Here is an 18,823-nt window from a genome sequence, read left to right on the forward strand (position 1 = left end):
TCCCCCCCCACTTATGGGGTACCAGCGTACTCAGGACACACTGGACAACAACTTTTGGGGTCCAATTTATCCTGTTACCCTTGTGAAAATAAAAAATAGTGGACTAAAAATAATTTTTTGAGGAAAAAAAAATATTTTTTTATTTTCACGGCTCTGCGTTATAAACTTCTTTGAAGCACTTGGGGGTTCAACGTGCTCACCACACATCTATATTAGTTTCTTGGGTGATCTAGTTTCCAAAATGGGGTCATTTGTGGGGGGTTTCCACTGTTTAGGTACATCAGGGGCTCTGCAAACATAACATGACGCCCACAGACCATTCCATCAAGTCGGCATTTCAAAACGTCACTACTTCCCTTCTGAGCCCCAACGTGTGCCCAAACAGTGGTCCCCCCCACATATGTGGTACCAGCGTACTCAGGACAAGCTGGACAACAACTTTTGGGGTCCAATTTATCCTGTTACCTTTGTGAAAATAAAAAATAGCAGGCTAAAAATTTATTTTTTGAGGGAAAAAAATATTTTTATTTTAACGGCTCTGCGTTATAAACTTCTGTGTAGCACCTGGGGGTTCAAAGTGCTCACTATGCATCTAGATAAGTTCCTTAGGGGGTCTAGTTTCCAATATGGGGTCATTTGTGGGGGAGCTCCAAAGTTTACGCACACAGGGGCTCTGCAAACACAACATGGTGTCCGCTAACGATTGGAGCTAATTTTCCATTCAAAAAGTCAAATGACGCTCCTTCCCTTCTGAGTCATGCCGTGCGCTCAAACAGTGGTTTTCCCCCACATATGGGGTACCAGTGTACTCAGGACAAACTGGACAACAACTTTTGGGGTCAAATTTATCCTGTTACCCTTGGGAAAATAAAAAATAGCGGGCTAAAAAATCATTTTTGAGGAAAAAAAATTATTTTTTTATTTTCACTGCTCTGCGTTATAAACTTCTGTGAAGCACTTGGGGGTTCAAAGTGCTCACCACACATCTAGATAAGTTCCTTCGGGGGTCTAGTTTCCAAAATGGGGTCACTTGTGGGGGAGCTCCAATGTTTAGGCACACTGGGGCTCTCCAAATGCGACATGGTGTCCGCTAACGATTGGAGCTAATTTTCCAATCAAAAAGTCACATGGCGCTCCTTCCCTTCCGGGCCTTGCGGTGCGCCCAAACAGTGGTTTATGACCACATATGAGATATTGATGTACTCAGGAGAAATTGCCCAACAAATTTTAGGATCCATTTTATCCTGTTGCCCATGTGAAAATGAAAAAACTGAGGCCAAATAAAATTTTTGTGAAAAAAAAAGTACTTTTTTTTTTTTACAGATCAATTTGTGAAGCACCTGGGGGTTCAAAGTGCATACTATGCATCTAGATAAGTTCTTTGGAGGGTCTAGTTTCCAAAATGGGCTCACTTGTGGGGGAGCTCCAATGTTTAGGCACACAGGTACTCTTAAAACAAGACATGGCAACCGCTAAACATTCAAGCATATTTTACATTCAAAAAGTAAAATGGCGCTCCTTGCCTTCTGAGCCCTGCCGTGCGCCCAAATAGTGGTTTATGACCACATATGAGGTATCAGTGTACTCAGGAGAAATTGCCCAACAAATTTTAGGATACATTTTATCCTGTTACCCATGTGAAAATGAAAAAACTGATGCTAAAATAAAATTTTGGTTGGAAAAATTAAAATGTCCATTTTTTCATTCCATGTTGCTTTAGTTCCTGTGAAGCACCTGAAGGGTTAATAATCTTCTTGAATATAGTTTTGAGTAGCTTGAGGGGTGCAGTTTTTAGAATGGTGACACTTTTGGGTATTTTCTGCCATATAGACCCCTCAAAGTGACTTCAAATGTGAGGTGGTCCCTAAAAAAAATGGTTTTGTAAATTTTGTTGTAAAAATGAGAAATTGCTGGTCAACTTTTAACCCTTATAACTTCCTAACGAAAAAAAATGTTGTTTCCAAAATTGTGCTGATGTAAAGTAGACATGTGGGAAATGTTATTTATTAACTATTTTGTGTCACATAACTCTCTGGTTTAACAGAATAAAAATTCAAAATTTGAAAATTGCAAAATTTTCAAAATTTTTGCCAAATTTCCATTTTTTTCACAAATAAACGCAAAAATTATTGACCTAAATATACCACTATCATGAAGCCCAATATGTCACGAAAAAACAATCTCGGAATCGCTAGGATGCGTTGAAGCGTTCCTGAGTTATTACCTCATAAAGGGACATTGGTCAGAATTGCAAAAAATGGCCAGGTCATTAAGGTCAAAATAGGCTGGGTCATGAAGGGGTTAAATATAAAATTAATCTTGAACTGCTCTTTCATCTCGATTCATGAATCTCCATGTCCGCATGCTCGGTTGGTCAATCGTACGCTACCCGGGTTGGTTTCTGACCCAATATAAGCCTGTTGTCAGACAGGGCTTATGTTGAACGAGGAACTGATGGCAGAATACAGTATTGTTTTAGTGAGGAACTCTGGCCGTGATGGCCAGGAGGTTTAAATACATATCCCCAGCCTGGACTGGTAATATATATGTCCCCCCTCACTTTTGAGCACCTCACTAAATCGTACCTATAAGGGAAGCCTTTCCGTTGGCTATTTGCCCTTGGTGCAGATCCCTGACTGACCTGGAGCAAGAGGTGGTGCCGGGGAGCCAATCCCTGCGGGTACTACTCTCCCCTCCCCCGAGGTGAGCGAAGTCAACACCCCCTTACCCCTGTGAGATGAGTCACAAATGCGAAAAAGGAAACCGAGAAGCACATTGCTAAGGAAAGTAAAACTAATCCCAGACTGTTCTTCAACTATATCAATAGTAGAAGAATCATAAGTGAAAGTGTAGCCCCCTTACAAAATTGTGAGGAAAGAAAGGTTGTAGATGACGAGGAAAAAGCTAATATATTAAACGCCTTCTTCTCCAAGGTATTCACGGTGGAAAATGAAATGCTAGGTGAAATGCCGAGAGACAAAAGAAAACCCTATATTAAGGGTCCTGAATCTAACCCAAGAAGCGGTGCGAAATTGGCTAAATAAGATTAAAATAGATAAATCTCCGGGTCCGGATGGCATACACCCACGAGTACTAAGAGAACTAAGTAATGTAATAGACAAACCATTATTTTTCTTATATTTAGGGACCCTATAGTATAGAGACAGGGTATGTTCCACAGGACTGGCGCATAGCAAATGGGGTTCCAATATTCAAAAATGTCTCTAAAAATAAACCTGGAAATTATAGGCCAGTAAGTCTAACCTTTATTGTTGTTAAAATATTTGAAGGGTTTCTGAGGGATGTTATTCTGGATTATCTCACTGAGAAGAACTGCTCAACTCCATATCAGCATGAGGAATCGCTCCTGTCAAACCAATCTAATCAGTTTTTATGAAGAGGCAAGCTATAGACTGGACCAAGGTGAGTCATTGGACATAGTATATCTTGATTTTTCTAAAGCGTTTGATACCGTGCCACCCAAGAGGTTGGTACGCAAAATGAGAATGCTGGGTCTGGGGGAAAATGTGTGTAAATGGGTAAGGAACTGGCTTAGTGATAGAAAGCAGAGGGTGGTTGTAAATGGTATATTCTGTAACTGTCGCAGTGACCAGTGGGGTACCGCAGGGGTCGGTGTTGGGACCTATTCTCTTCAACATATTTATTAATGATCTGGCAGAAGGTTTACACAGTAAAATATCGATATTTGTAGATGATACAAAACTATATAAAGCAGTCAATACAAGAGAAGATAGTATTCTGCTACAGATGGATCTGGTAAGTTGGAAACTTGGGCAGAAAGGTGGCAGATGCAGTTTAACAATGCTAAATGTAAGGTTATACACATGGGAAGAAGGAATCAATATCACCACACTGAACGGGAAACCACTGGGTAAATCTGACACGGAATAGGACTTGGGGATCCTAGTTAATGATAAATTTACCTGGAGCAGCCAGTGCCAAGCAGCGGCTGCCAAGGCAAACAGGATCATGGGGTGCATTAAAAGAGGTCTGGATACACATGATGAGAGCATTATACTGCCTCTGTACAAATCCCTGGTTAAACTGCACATGGAGTACTGTGTACAGTATTGGGCACCGGTGCTCAGGAAGGACATAATAGAACTAGAGCGAGTACAAAGGAGGGAAACAAAATTAATAAAGGGGATAGGGGAACTACAACTCCCAGAGAGATTAGCAAAATTAGGATTATTTAGTCTAGAAAAAAAGATGACTGAGGGGTGATCTAATAACCATGTATACCGTATATACTCGAGTATAAGTCGATCCGAGTATAAGTCGACCCCCCTAAATTTGCCTCAAAAACCTGGGAAAACTTATTGACTCGAGTATAAGTCTAGGGTGGGAATTGCCTAAGATACTGGTAAATTTAATGCTGCACAACATACAGTATGCCCCCAAAATGCTGCACAGTGAATGCTGGCCCAAATAATGCTGCACAACATACAGTATGCCCCCAAAATGCTGCACATTGAATGGTGCTCCTGAGCGTCGCCGGCTCTTCAGTGACTCAGGCAGAGGGCGTGTGCTTTCCACGTCATCGCGCCCCCTGCACGTCACTGCCGGAGGACGGGAGAGAGCGGCGCGCAGAGATTTTGAACGCCGCCGCGGCCCTATCATCACCCGCCGCCGCCAGGACGCTGCAGGGGACCGCAGACGAACACCAGGGACCGCGGAGACGACTGGGACCAGGTAAGTTGGCACCGGGACCCGAATATAAGTCGAGGGGGGTCTTTATCAGCCCCAAAAGGGGGCTGAAAAACTCGACTTATACTCGAGTATATACGGTAAGTATATAAGGGGACAATACAAATATCTCTCCGAAGATCTGTTGATACCAAGGAAGTTGATGGTCACAAGGTGGCATTCTCTGCGTCTGGAGGAGAGAAGGTTTTTCCACCAACATAGAAGAGGATTATTTACTGTTAGGGCAGTGAGAATCTGGAATTCCCTGCCTGAGGAAGTGGTGATGGCGAACTCAGTCGAGGGGTTAAAGAGAAGCCTGGATGTCTTCCTGGAGCGTAACAATATTGTATCTTACAGTTATTGTTAGGTTCCTTAGAAGGACATAGATCTGGGGATTTATTCTGACAGAATATAGGCTGAACTGGATGGACTAATGTTTTTTTTTCGGCCTTACTATGTAACAAGTGTAAAAATACACATCAACCTGCTTCTTGTAAACAAACAAAAAAGGTATTTTTTCCAGATAGCCTCACATTTTTATTGGCATCATTTAGGAGTATGTAAGACCTGCTACTTTTTAAAAAATTTTTTTTAGGGACAACATGAACGAAAAACAGCAATTCTAGTTTTTTTTTTTTTAAGCCATTCACTGTACTCGTTAACAAGAACATGTCATGTTAAAACAAACACTATTAAGCTGCAGACGACTGCACGCTGCTAGCCCGGCCGCCGGAAGAAAATTAACTTTAATCCTCCCAGCTTTCAGTCACTGAGGCGCAGTGTCAGTCATCGTTCAGAACATAACGAGCAGTGGCTGGAACCACGGCCCAGCACTGATGCACTGTAGAGCCAGCTTTCAGTCAGTGCCAGGGCATGGTTCCAACCGCAGCTCACTCAATCCTCTGACTGAAAGCCCAAGGCTACCACAGAGAATAAAGTTCATTTTCCCAGACAGATTCCTCTTAAGTGAGATATTCTGTGAGCGAAATCTTAATTTTAAAATTGATGAACCACTTTCTGGCAAAAAAGAATGAATCTGAGATTATGGCCCGCTCTAACAAGCTAAGTCCCCCTTTTTAGAAAAGTACATCTATTGAAAAAAGGCCAAAAATTGCAATTTTTAGAACAACTATATGTTTGGGTTTCTGTTGTAAACAGTTTATTAAACCCCTTAGTGACAGACAATTTGGTACTTAATGACCAGGCCAATTTTTACAATTCCAACCACTGTCACTTTATGAGGTTATAGCTCTGGAATGCGTCGACGGATCCCACTGTTTCGAAGATTGTTTTTCGAGAAATATTGTACTTCATGTTAGTGGTAAAGTTTCTTTGATATAACTCGTTTATTTATGAAAAAAAACAAAATTTGGCCCCTTAAATCAGAGTGTGGTGTCACACAAAATAGTTAATAAATAACAATTCCTATATGTCTACTTTACATCAGCACAATTTTGAAAACTTTTTTTTCTCAGGACGTTATAAGAGTTAACAGTTGACCATCGATTTCTCATTTTTCCCAACAAAATTTGCAAAACAATTATTTTTAGGGGCCACCTCACATTTGATGTGAGTTTGGGGGGTCAATATAACAGAACCAAAATTTTTTTGTTAGGAAGATATAAGGATTAAAAGTTAAACCGATTTCTCATTATTACAACACCATTTTTTTTTTTTAGGGACCACCTCACATGTGAAGTCACTATATGATAGAAAATACCCAAAAGTGACACTATTCTAAAAACTGCACCCCTCAAGGTGCATAAAACCACATTCAAGAAGTTTACTAACCCTTCAGGTGCTTCATGAGAACTAAAGCAATGTGAAGGAAAAAAATGAACATTTTACTTTTTTCACAAAAAATTTACCCTGGAACCAATTTTGTTTTATTTTCACAAGGGTATCAGGAGAAAATATACAATAAAATTTGTTGTGCAATTTCTCCAGAGTTCTTCAATACTCCGTATGTGGGGGAAAGCCACTGTTTGGGCGCATTGCAGGGCTCAGAAGGGAGGAAGCACCGTTTGACTTTTTGAACGCAAAATTGGCTGGAATCAATGGTGGGCGCCATGTCGCATTTGGAGACCCCGTGATGTACCTAAAACAGTGGAACTCCCCCAATTCTAACTCCAACCCTAACCCCAACACATCCCTAACCCTAATTCCAACCCTAACCCACCCCAGACCCTAATCCAAACCCTAACCGTAATCCCAACCATAACCACAACCCTAAGGGTATGTGCACACCTTGCAGATTTGCCTGCAGAATTTTCTGCACAGAATCTGCACTTCTTCGCAGAAAACGCAGGTAAAAATCCACCTGCAATAACACTGGTGCACGGTGACAGGTTGGTGCTGCAACACATAGAGGCTTACCCTGACTGACGAGCAAGTGCCATCCTGATCACGGTAGGTAGTCCACAACGGGGAACGATGGGTGCAGAGGAGGATGGGATGATGCCAGATGATTTAATCAGGCTGTTAGTCGCTTGTTTTCTGAATGCATGCCTCAGACCTGATCAGCACTCAGGTATCTCCTTTGCCTAATATGTCCACTATGGGGTTGGTGATCAATTAGGGGTTAAACAGGTGTCAGACCACATACACTATATATGACAGCCAGAACGAATGGGCGGTAACCCTGACGAAGAAGGCCGACTTGCCTTCGAAACGCGTTGGTTTGTTGGCCCCAGCTAGGCTCCGTAGCTCAGCTCTGTGATGTCACACGCTGTCAGCTCAGTACAGCGTCGGCCATTCTCTGCCGAGCATCCAGGACGCTTCCGGCCAGAGCGGCTCTGGCTCTGCCCGGCACTTCGATACATCTGTACCTCACACACTGCAGTGTGTCTGCTTCATCATCCCATCCTGCTCTGCACCCATCGTTCCCCATTGTGGACTACCTACCGCGATCAGGACAGCATCTGCTCTTCAGTCAGGGTAAGCCTCTATGTGTTGCAGCACCAGCCTGTCACCTTGCACTAGTGTTATTGCAGGCGTGTTTGAATCCTACCTCCTTCACTCTCCTGAGAAGTGTCGGCTTTTTGTGATACATTTACATTGTTAGTTCATTTACTTTCACTCCTACCCTCCATTGGGCAGTTTCTAGTCTAATCTGTATGCAGTTTGGAGCACAGTACCTTCTTTTTACATTTATCCACAGTCTATTTTGACAGTTTGAGCACAGATTCTATCTAGGTACCAGCAGCCCGCTTCTTCTATTGGTCAGCGCCAGTGTATTTTTTGTGATGCAGGTAAAAATCCGCGTTTTTGATGCGGATTTTCATGCGTTTTTTTCATGCGGATTGTATGCATTTTTGAAAGCTAATAAACATATGTTATTTAACAAAAAAAAGATTTGTGATGTCATTTCTGGTCCAACCCACACGCCATTACACATACAGATAGACACACAGACAGATCTATAGATAGACAGATCTATAGATAGATAGTTACATATGGGAAAGATAGATTGATATATCTATAAATACATTCATAGCTATATCAAAAGATAGCTATATCTATAGATATATCTATGGATAGATATAGATAGATAAATAGTAAGGCCAATGTTTATAAATGAACAATATGTTCAATTAAAAAAGAAAAAAAAAAAAAAAAAGAAAAAAAAATGGCATGGGCTCCCGCTCAATTCTCTGCGCCAGAGGGGAAAAACTGATGGCCGGGGGCCAATATTTGTAGTCTGGGAAGGGGGCAATACCCATGGTTCTTCCCAGGCTATGAATATCAGCCTGCAGCTGTCTGCATAGCCTTTACTGGTTATAAAAATAGGGGGACCCTAAAAAAAAATGACATAGGATTCCCCTATGTTTTATAGCCAGAAAGGCTACGCAGAAAGCTGCGGGCCGATATTCATAGCCTAGGAAGGGGCCATGGATATGTAGTCCTATCGGACGATGCCTGCACACACAGCCCTGCAGACCCCCCCCGCACAGCCCCGTAGACCCCGGCAGACCACTGGACAGCCCGCAAACCCACCGCACAGCCCAGCAGATCCCACCCACATAGCCCGCACACAGTCACCGCCCACACACCATACACCGCTCACACACTTCCCTCCTCTCGGGCCACAGCGTTTCATCTACAACAAAACCGCAGATCTTTTTTACATCTGCGGTTTTGCTGTTGCAATGGGTGCAGAAACGCTGCAGTTTTGCACAAAGAATTGGCATGCTGCGGAAAAAATGTGCACAGCGTTTTTGAATTTCCCATTGATTAACATTGTGTGCACAACGCACTGCGGATTTGAGGTAATTCCGGGCGTCCAAAAATGCCACGGAAACGCATAAAAAAACGCAATGTGTGCACATACACTAAGGGTATGTGCACACATTGCAGATTTGCCTGCTTAATTTTCTGCACGGAATCTGCATCTCTTGGCAGAATCCGCAGGTCGAAATCCGAGCTTTTTTGCAGATTTTGTGCATTTTTTGGTGTGGATTTACTGCTGATTCGCATGTGTTTTTACCCCTGTGGATTTCTATAATGGAATGGGTGTAAGAACGCATGCGGATCCACAAAAAGAATTGACATGCTGCTTAAAATAATCTGCTACGGATTCTGCGCGGAATATTCCGCAGCATGTGCACAGCAATTTTTTTTTCTCCATTGTTTTACATTGTACTGTAAATCACTTGTGAATCTGCAGCAAATCTACGTGTTCACATACCCTAACCATAACCCTAATCCCCCAACCTTAACCCTAGCCCCAACCTTAACCCTAGCCCCAACCTTAACCCTAGCCCCAACCTTAACCCTAGCCCCAACCTTAACCCTAGCCCCAACCTTAACCCTAGCCCCAACCTTAACCCTAGCCCCAACCTTAACCCTAGCCCCAACCTTAACCCTAGCCCCAACCTTAACCCTAGCCTCAACCTTAACCCTAGCCCCAACCTTAACCCTAGCCCCAACCTTAACCCTAGCCCCAACCTTAACCCTAGCCCCAACCTTAACCCTAGCCCCAACCTTAACCCTAGCCCCAACCTTAACCCTAGCCCCAACCTTAACCCTAGCCCCAACCTTAACCCTAGCCCCAACCTTAACCCTAGCCCCAACCTTAACCCTAGCCCCAACCTTAACCCTAGCCCCAACCTTAACCCTAGCCCCAACCTTAACCCTAGCCCCAACCTTAACCCTAGCCCCAACCTTAACCCTAGCCCCAACCTTAACCCTAGCGGAAAAATAAAAAAAAATATTTTAATATTTTTACCTAAGGGGGTGATAAAGGGGGGTTTGATATACTATTTTTTTATTTTTATTTTGATCACTGTGATAGCGTCTATCACAGTGATCAAAATGATCCAATAGGAAAAAATTTCCTACTGTTGCTGGGTGCAGTCCGACAGATCTAGGTGGGCACACTGCTCCCGCCATTATCTTCCAGGAAGACGAAGCCGCTGGTCGGGGGACAGGATGGGGGAATGCAGGAGGGTCCAAGGACACCGGAGGTAGCGGGCGGGATTGGGGGACCCCATTTCTCTCTCCTCTGATGTGCCAGATCATATCAGAGTAGAGAGAAAATAAATGGGAAATCTGGCTCTTTTTGCGGTCGCCGTTATTCCGTGAATAATGGTGATCGCAACACTGGGGTGAGTAAACTGACCAGAATCATGTTCTCCAGGGTCTCGGCTACCGACCCCGGAGAATTTCCGACACTGGCAGGAGCTATAACCTTATTTCTCAGCGCCGTTAAAAAGCGTTAAGTACCCTTAACTGCCGCCGTTAAAAGGCGTATCGGCAGTCGTTAAGGGGCCAAATTATTTTCTCAACCCTTAGTATCTTTCATCAATTCATCACTGTTGAATATAAAAGCTGTGGCTTAATCATGTTAGATGCCATGCATATTGTGTTTTGCTCCTTCCACACTGCAGAAAAAAAAAAAAAAAAAAAAAAAAAAGAGTAAAAGTTAATTTTTCTTATGGTACTCTATGGCTCTGATATGGGGGCTTCAAAAAGAACAGCATATGGAAGGGGTAAATTAGAATGTGAATTTCCTCTTTAATGTTGAATGCCAGAGTGGTGTCAGCGAGTACACAGGTAACATATTTAAGGGTTTCAACGCCTGAAACTAGTTGTTTTATCTACTACCATGGCATTTTAATTCACTGACTGAACTGTTTTCTATTCATACTAATAAAGATGAGTTTTTGGATTTTCGTGGACCTGGATTCCTCTTTTCTTTACACCGTGCATGTGACTTATCTACCATATTTTTCAGATTATTACACTTTTTTTCATCTAAATGTGGGAGAAATATAGGGGTGTGTCTTATAATCCAAACTTAACTTAACCCCCCGTTAAGTTCACTTTGGTGTGGGGTGGAGGGGTCTGCAGCAGTGGAGCTTGGTCAGAGGAGGTCGGATCACTGCTTCAGGAGGCCAGCGGCAGGACTGCGGCAATGCGGCTGTGCCTGGCCAGTCATTAGATGTAGGCGTCAGTAAATTGCATTTTTCCCATTCAGTTCTCTGCGGTGGGCTTCGGGAAAGTGGCAACCATTTTATTACCTCAATTGCCAATGCAAATCGGGAAAAGCTATGGTTAAGCGCCAGAATAGGCGCATCTAATGGATGAGGGTTGCTCTCATTAGGCTGAGAAAGGGTATTCTCAGGCTGGCAAGGCCCATGGATATTTGGCCCTCTCCAATCTAAAAATTGCAGTCCGCTGCTGCCACGGAAAAGGTGCATGCATTAGACGCACCAATTCTGGTGGTTTGCCAGCTCTTCCCGTTTGCTTGTTTTGCGCTGCCAAACAAGGCCATATTTTGGGGTTGATGTCAGCTGGGTAATATTTTGAGAACGAGGCTCAATAGGGTTACTCATGATCAGCGGCAGGCACGAGCGTGACAATTTCATTGCCTGCCACTTAACAGGAGTAACTATCAAGTCTCGTTCTGCACTTTCTCAGAACGAGACTCAATAGGAATAGATGGATGTTGTGGAACATAACACTCTTTGATTACTGTTGGACCTTCCTGGATTTAATTTATTTAATAGATGGCTAAACAAGGGAATGGAGACTTTATTCAAATAAAAAAAAATACACACAGGAAAAAAATATTTTAACTATTAACTTACAGTGCTGTGCAAATTAATTGGGGCAAAGTATTTTTTGATGTAAAATCATAAGCTGGTTACCAGTGATTCAAACCAGTTTTAACTGCTTTGAACAGGCACTCACACCTGTTCAAAGCAGTTAAAACTGGTTTGAATCACTGACTGGTAACCAACTTACAATTTTACTTAAATGCTTTGTTCCAATTAATTTGCACAGCACTGTACCTTGTTAATAATGGGGTGTCTGATAGACACCACCCTATTACTAACCTCTCGGCTCGATGTCAGTTAACATCAACCCCAAAATATTACCCTTCTTGCAAACGCACCATGACAAGAGAGAAGATCCGGGCAAAGAGCCAGAATTGGCACATCTAATGGATGCAACTTTTCTGGGGCTTCTGCTTGCTGCTATTTGTAGGCTGGGGAAGGCCAAAAATCCAATTTGTCCTTTCGAGCCTGAGAATACCAGAATCCAGCTGTCCGCTTTACCTTGGTTGGTTAACAAAAAAATGTGCCGTTTTTATAAATTATTTAAGAATTAATAAAAAATAAAAAAAGGAGCGGGGGGCCCTCTAATTTTGTTATCAAAAATAGTAGGGACTTAACGTCCAAGTATTGGCATGGTTGAGAGGGGGCTGGAAATGTCAACACCGGAAAAGCTTGTTGATTGTGCTGCAGTCTTTCATCAAGCTTTGTTCAGGCTTCTGAACCCAAATAGTAACACAGACTTCCCGGAGATAACTGTATTCGGAGTCCGTGCACTAGTGTCCGTTCGAGAAAGTGGCAGATGTTGTCAATTCCAGTGCCCTTAATATAAGTGCCCTTAATATATCATCTAATGTACTCACTTGTCTAAATGTAGACATAGTCTAAGCGAGATTACATAAAGTCAACGTCAACAAGGCTCATAGTCCAGAGAGTCTGCATCCAAGCGTTCATAGGGAACTCATCTCAGTTATTGCTGCAGCCCTATACATAATTTTTTAGATACTCAAGTGACTGGTGTTGTACTAAGCGGCTGATGCAAAAATAATGTAGTGCAAATTTCAAAAAGGGCTCTATGTCTCTCCTGGGTAATTACAAACCCATAAACGTAACACCTATTGTGGAAAATGTCAAGGAGTTTATAAGGAAATACCATATATACTCAAGCATAAGCCTAGTCAAGTATAAGCCGAGGCACCTTATTTTACCACAAAATACTAGGAAAACTTATTGACTCTAGTATTAGCCTAGGTTGGGAAATGCAGTAGCTACTGGTAAATGCTCCATACAAAATACACACCATATAAAGCTCCATAAAGTTCATGATTGGCCCCATAAGACACTCCATCCACAATACGCCCCATGTAATGCTCCATAAAGATCAAGATGGGCCCCATAAGATGCTCCATACAAAATACGGCCCATATAATGGTCCATAAAGTTCATGATGGGCCCCATTAAGATGCCCATATAATGCACAGTCTGTACTTAATAAATTTTGTGCTTGCCATCACTTATAAATCATAGAATCATAAAATCGTAGAGTTGGAAGGGACCTCCTGGGCCATCTGGTCCAAACCCTGCTCAAAATAGGATTCGCTAAATCATCCCAGACAGATGTCTGTCCAGCCTCTGTTTGAAGACTTCTATTGAAGGAGAACTCACCACCTCTCGTGGCAGCCTGTTCCACTCATTGATCACTCTGTCAGAAAGTTTTTTCTAATATCTAATCTGTGTCTCCTCCCATTCAGTTTCATCCCATTGTTTCTAGTTTTTCCTAGTGCAAATGAGAATAAGGATGATCCTTCTACAATGTGACAGCCCTTGAGATATTTGTAGATAGCTATTAAGTCTCCTCTCAGTCTTCTCTTCTGCAAGCTAAACATTCCCAAATCCTGCAACCTTTCCTCATAAGACAGGATAGGCAGACTGGTCACCATTCTGGTCGCTCTTTTCTGAACTTGCTCCAGTTTGTTGATGTCTTTTTTAAAATGTGGCACCCAAAACTGGACACAGTATTCCAGATGAGGTCTGATCAAAGAGGAGTTGAGGGCAATAATGACTTCACGTGATCTAGACTGTATGCTTCTGTTAATACATCCTAGAATTGCATTTGACTGTTTTGCTGCTGCATCACACTGTTGACTCATATTCAGTCTGTGATCTATTAGTATACCCAAGTCTTTTTCACATGTGCTGTTGCTTAGCCCTATTCCTCCCATTCTGTATATGCTTTTTTCATTTTTATTGCCCAGATGTAGTACTTTGCATTTTTCCCTGTTTAAAAACATTCTGTTAGTTGCTGCCCACTGCTCCAGTTTATATCGTTTTGAATCCTCTCTCTCTCTTCTCTAGTATTAGCTATCCCTCCTAGCTTTGTGTCATCAGCAAATGTAATCAGTTTACCCTCAATTCCTTCATTTAAATCGTTGATAAAGATGTTGAACAATATAGGGCCCAGAACAGAGCCCTGTGGTACCCCACTTGAGACATTTTTCCAACTGGATGTGCAGCCATGTACGACCACTCTTTGGGTCCGATCACTAAGCCAGTAATGAATCCACCTAACAGTTGCCTTGTCCATTCCATACTTAGCCATTTTTTCAATAAGGATTGTGTGAGATACTTTGCCAAATGCTTTGCTGAAGTCAAGATATACTACATCTACAATTTGGACTGAAATAAAGCTTTGTTGTTTGTTTCTTTTTATTTTGTTATTGTCTACCTTAAATTGAGGTTCTTGAGATAAGCTGTCATAAGAAGTCATTTGTGGACTTTACACACAACCTCCAATTTTTCCAGTACCGTATATACTCGTGTATAAGCCGAGATTTTCAGCCCATTTTTTGGGCCAGCATTAACCCTTGTGCAGCAGCATATGGGGGGGGGGGGGTTTATTTATGGAGCATCTTCTTAGACCACCATTTAACCCTAGGCTTATTCGCGAGTCAATAAGTTTTCCCAGTTTTTTACGGCAAAATTAGGGGGGTCGGCTTATACACGGGTATATACGGTACTATTTTTCCTGTTTTCTAAAAAATTTTTTTTAGCTATGAATTAATACATTTCAATATTTTAAAGAGTTTTTGTTACTTCAGTTATTTTTTTGTTTCTCTATTTTGATATACATTATATACTTAATTTTTTGTGTATGTTAAGGAAGTGCAGCCAACAATTTATGGACTTGTTGGTATTGCAAAAAAAAAAAATGAAATGCTCACCTCTCGTCGCTGACCGCTGTTCCTCAGCATCGCTGTCTCTCTGCCCAGTGACTGTTCAGTCAGAGGGCGCATACTAATCACGTCATCGCGCCCTCTGACCTGAACGTCAGTGAGAGGACGCAGAAGACATCACAGTGGTGGAATGGGGAGAGGTGAATATCGGAAGTATCAGGGGCCTGAGCAAGCGGAGGCACAAGCACCTGGCCCCCATAGCATGCCGGTGTCCCCACCTGCCCAGGACCCCAGCACTTCCCCTGGTGCCAACGCCGACCACCGGCCTTGTCATCAGTCACCGGCACACTGACAGAGGCTGCAGGCGCACGCAGATGAGCGGGAGAGACCGGGGAACACCTGCACTGAAGCAGAGAACAAGTAGGACCGTGACTCATGTATAAGCCGAGGGGGGTCTTTTTCGGCAAAAAATGTGCTAAAAACTCGGCTTATACACGAGTATATATGGCAGATATAGCAGAGTGCGATAGAAAATAACTTTATAAGTGATAGCCAGCGCAAACTTTAATAAGGACAGAAGTTGTCAAAGCAATCGGATTAGCTTTTCAGAAGATTTAAGTAAAAATCTGCACAGAGGAGTAGCTGTTCTAGTGTTTGACTTTGCAAAGGCATTTAACATTGTCTTGCAGATGCACAATGGGTGGTAAACTACGATTTATAAGATTAAAAAGTAAGGTTTGTAATTGGATTGAAAACTGCCTCAAAGGACTGCACCCAGAGAGTTGTGGTGACTGACTGCTACTCTGAATAAGTGGTGAACCAAGGCTCAGTGCTGGGACCACTAGAATTCAACTTATTCATAAATGATATAGAAGATAGGATTAATAGTGGTTTTATTTTTGCAGAGGACACCAAACTGCATGGTGTTGTGCAGTCTGTGGAAGATATTAATGAGTTATATGAAGACTTGTACAAACTAAATGTTTGGGCATTTATTTGGCAGACAAGGATCCATATGGAGAAATGTAGTTATGTACATAGACACTAATAAATATGCGGGCATCATATGTCCTATGGGGAGTAAACCTAGAAGAGTCACTTGAAGAGAAGTATCTGGGTGTACTTCTATATCAGACTTTACAAAGCGCGACCTCATCTGGAATATGCAGTTCAGTTCTGGGCACCAGTTCATAGAATGGATGCCTTAGAGAGCCACTGATAAGGAGCATGGAGGATCTTCGTTAACAGGAAAGAATAACAGAATTAAATGTAATTATTCTTGAGAGGTGAGCACTAGCGTTTACCCTCAGTCTATAAAGAAAGTTACCTTTATCTCCTTTTTGTCGTCCCTCATGCATGACAGATGCAACCAATCTATAAAAACAGCTCAAGAATGTTGGAATCGATTTTAACATTACCTTAAAAAAGAAAGACATTGAAAAATTTAGTAAAGGATTTTAAAATAATTAATTAAATTTAACACAATAAATTGTACTCCACTGAATAGTATGAATAAAATGTTGAGCAAGGCTTACTCATGTACATGCAGATTTGTACATATATGGCGCATGATGTGGAGTGCCCACATCCATACATTGGACTTTTAGTTCTCATAGCCAGCATCGCATCTAAAGAAATTGCACATTTTAGAAAACCTAGATTATAGAGACACCTAACCTTGATGAGGTCTGTAATGACTGTGAAATTAATAGCGCTATATAAGCAAGTAAAATTAATAACCATCACAGTATTGAAATAAAGGTCTCTCACCCGTTCCTGCTGCCCGCATAAACCTGGTGATTCTCTAGGAAATAAATCTCAGGTGTAATGGGAAAAATCTATTTAACATAGCTGTAAATGGTTTTTTTTCTTATATCACATCTTAAGCAGCAGATTTCCTTGAGCCGCTCTTTTTTCTAAGCTTTATTGTTTATGCACAAACATCTGAGGTCACCATGGCTTCCGTGACAAAGCCTGCAACAAAGGGCAGCAAGAAAACAGTCACTGCTAAAGTTCCCCTTGAGCAGAATATTCTGTGAAAGATCATATTATGGAGGCATCAAAGTGAGCTGTAGTTGATTTTATCCTTGCTTCTCTCGATGGTTACACGGACTTCAGAAGTACAGCGAAATTGCAAAGAATCATGCAATTCTGACATTGTTTTTTGGAAATGTTTCAATGGCATTCACTGTGTAGCAAAAATAACCTGGCAATATGATTGTCTTCGTCAGTACTATTATATATAGCTTTACCAAACTTGTCCAGTTTTTCTTTCAATTTTTTTATTTGTGGTTAAAAAATAACCAAAACAGACATTTGTATTAAAAAAAATATGTGCTTGTGTTATCATTTTCCGAGACCTGTAATGTTTTCATTTTTCAGTAAATGGAGCTATGTGAAAGCATATTTCTTGTGGGGTGAAACTTTTTTTGTTTTTTATTGTATCGCTCCCTAAATAATATCAATGTGTTTTAAGCATTTTTTTAATTATTTTTTAAACCACAATTTAGGCATTCTGATTTTTTTTGTGGTCACGCTGTTTAAGAGATCGTGTTGTTAATTGTATATTTTCACGTATCAGACTTTTAAGGCTACGATGATCACACATGTATTTTTTGATTTTATTTTTATTTACAGGTTTCTTAACCCCTTTTCCACCTTGGGATTTTCTGCATTTGAGTTTTCTTTGTTTGCTCCCCTTCTTCCCAGAGCCATACCTTTTTTATTTTTCCGTCAGTACGGCCATATGAACGCTTGTTTTTTGTGGGACAAGTTGTATTTCTGAAAATCACAATTTCTTTTGCCATTTAGGATAAGTGCAATTTCAGAATTATTGTTTTTTTGCTTTGCAATCACTGGGGGACGTGGCTGGACATGGTCGAGTGAAGACATGCTTTCTTCTGCTCCTAACCACAATCCACCTAGCAATCGGTTCCAGTACCTCAGCATGGGCAAATCAGGGGCTAAAAAGACAAGGACCCGGTCCTCCACCCGTTCTGCATCCACCCAGGGTGATAATGAGCCTTTCCTCACCAGGACAAAGAGACAGGACCAGGCACCATCTCCATTATCCCCCCTGGAACAGAGGCAGTCAGGAGTTGCTCACAAGCAGGGTGCAGTTTCTGCACCGGAGCCCAGGGACAAGTCTTCAGACCACCAGGTAACTGGGAGGAGAGAGGAGGGTTCCCGAGATCCTGTATGCGGCAGGGAGATCCCAGAAGTCCCCACTTAGCAGAGCCTACCTGGAGTACATGGCGCCATTACAAGATGGCCGCTGCAGCAGCACTGCAGGGTGTTACACACATCATGCAGGAGACGCTGGTGAGTCAGAGCTGCTGGCTGCCTGCTGTGCCCCTTTCTGACATGCTTAATGAGGGCATTGGATCACAGGACATAGAACAAATTGGGATGGAAGGTGAGCAGAGGACTGATTCTCGTAATCATATAACTGTGTGCCAGCAATATCAGGGGAACACACAGTTGTTGGGGACCTTCACTTCTATGCTGGGTGAAACATCTAGCTATGCCCAACACCCCGTACACCAAGAGTCTCCCCATGCTCCCATCCCCAAACCTCCCCTTATTTATCCACTGAGGGATCAAGCTTGCTCAGGAGAAAGGAGAGTGCAGCAGTGGATGCAGATCCCAGATGAGACTCGTCCTGTTTCCCCACAAAGATGGACCATGGGCTCATCATGGGGGGAACACATCAGCATGTTCAGCAGAAAGACCTTAGGTTGTCCTGCATACTTTAAACAATGTGGACACTATTTCTTTAAATGCTGTGGACATTTTACCAATTCAACAACACTATCAGCCCTTTGTGACCATGGCCACAGTGGGTGAGACATCAGCCTTGTGCAAGCCTGGTCTATGCAACTCCAC

General features: G+C 42.2%; 1 protein-coding gene across 4 annotated transcripts in view; it reads right to left on the reverse strand.

The window, feature by feature from the left end:
• Positions 1-18,823, reverse strand: part of URB2 (URB2 ribosome biogenesis homolog) — a 164,576-nt gene that overhangs the window by 17,487 nt on the left and 128,266 nt on the right. For all 4 annotated transcript variants that reach the window (XM_073552083.1, XM_073552084.1, XM_073552085.1 and 1 more), the window contains exon 8: positions 16,266-16,356. In XM_073552083.1, the coding sequence (XP_073408184.1) occupies positions 16,266-16,356 (91 nt within the window). The remainder of the gene's footprint in view (positions 1-16,265; positions 16,357-18,823) is intronic.

The sequence above is a fragment of the Dendrobates tinctorius genome, unplaced genomic scaffold (genome assembly GCF_039654945.1).
Source record: "Dendrobates tinctorius isolate UK_male_01 unplaced genomic scaffold, ASM3965494v1 ptg000184l, whole genome shotgun sequence".
In the NCBI taxonomy this organism is placed as follows: Eukaryota; Metazoa; Chordata; class Amphibia; order Anura; family Dendrobatidae; genus Dendrobates; species Dendrobates tinctorius.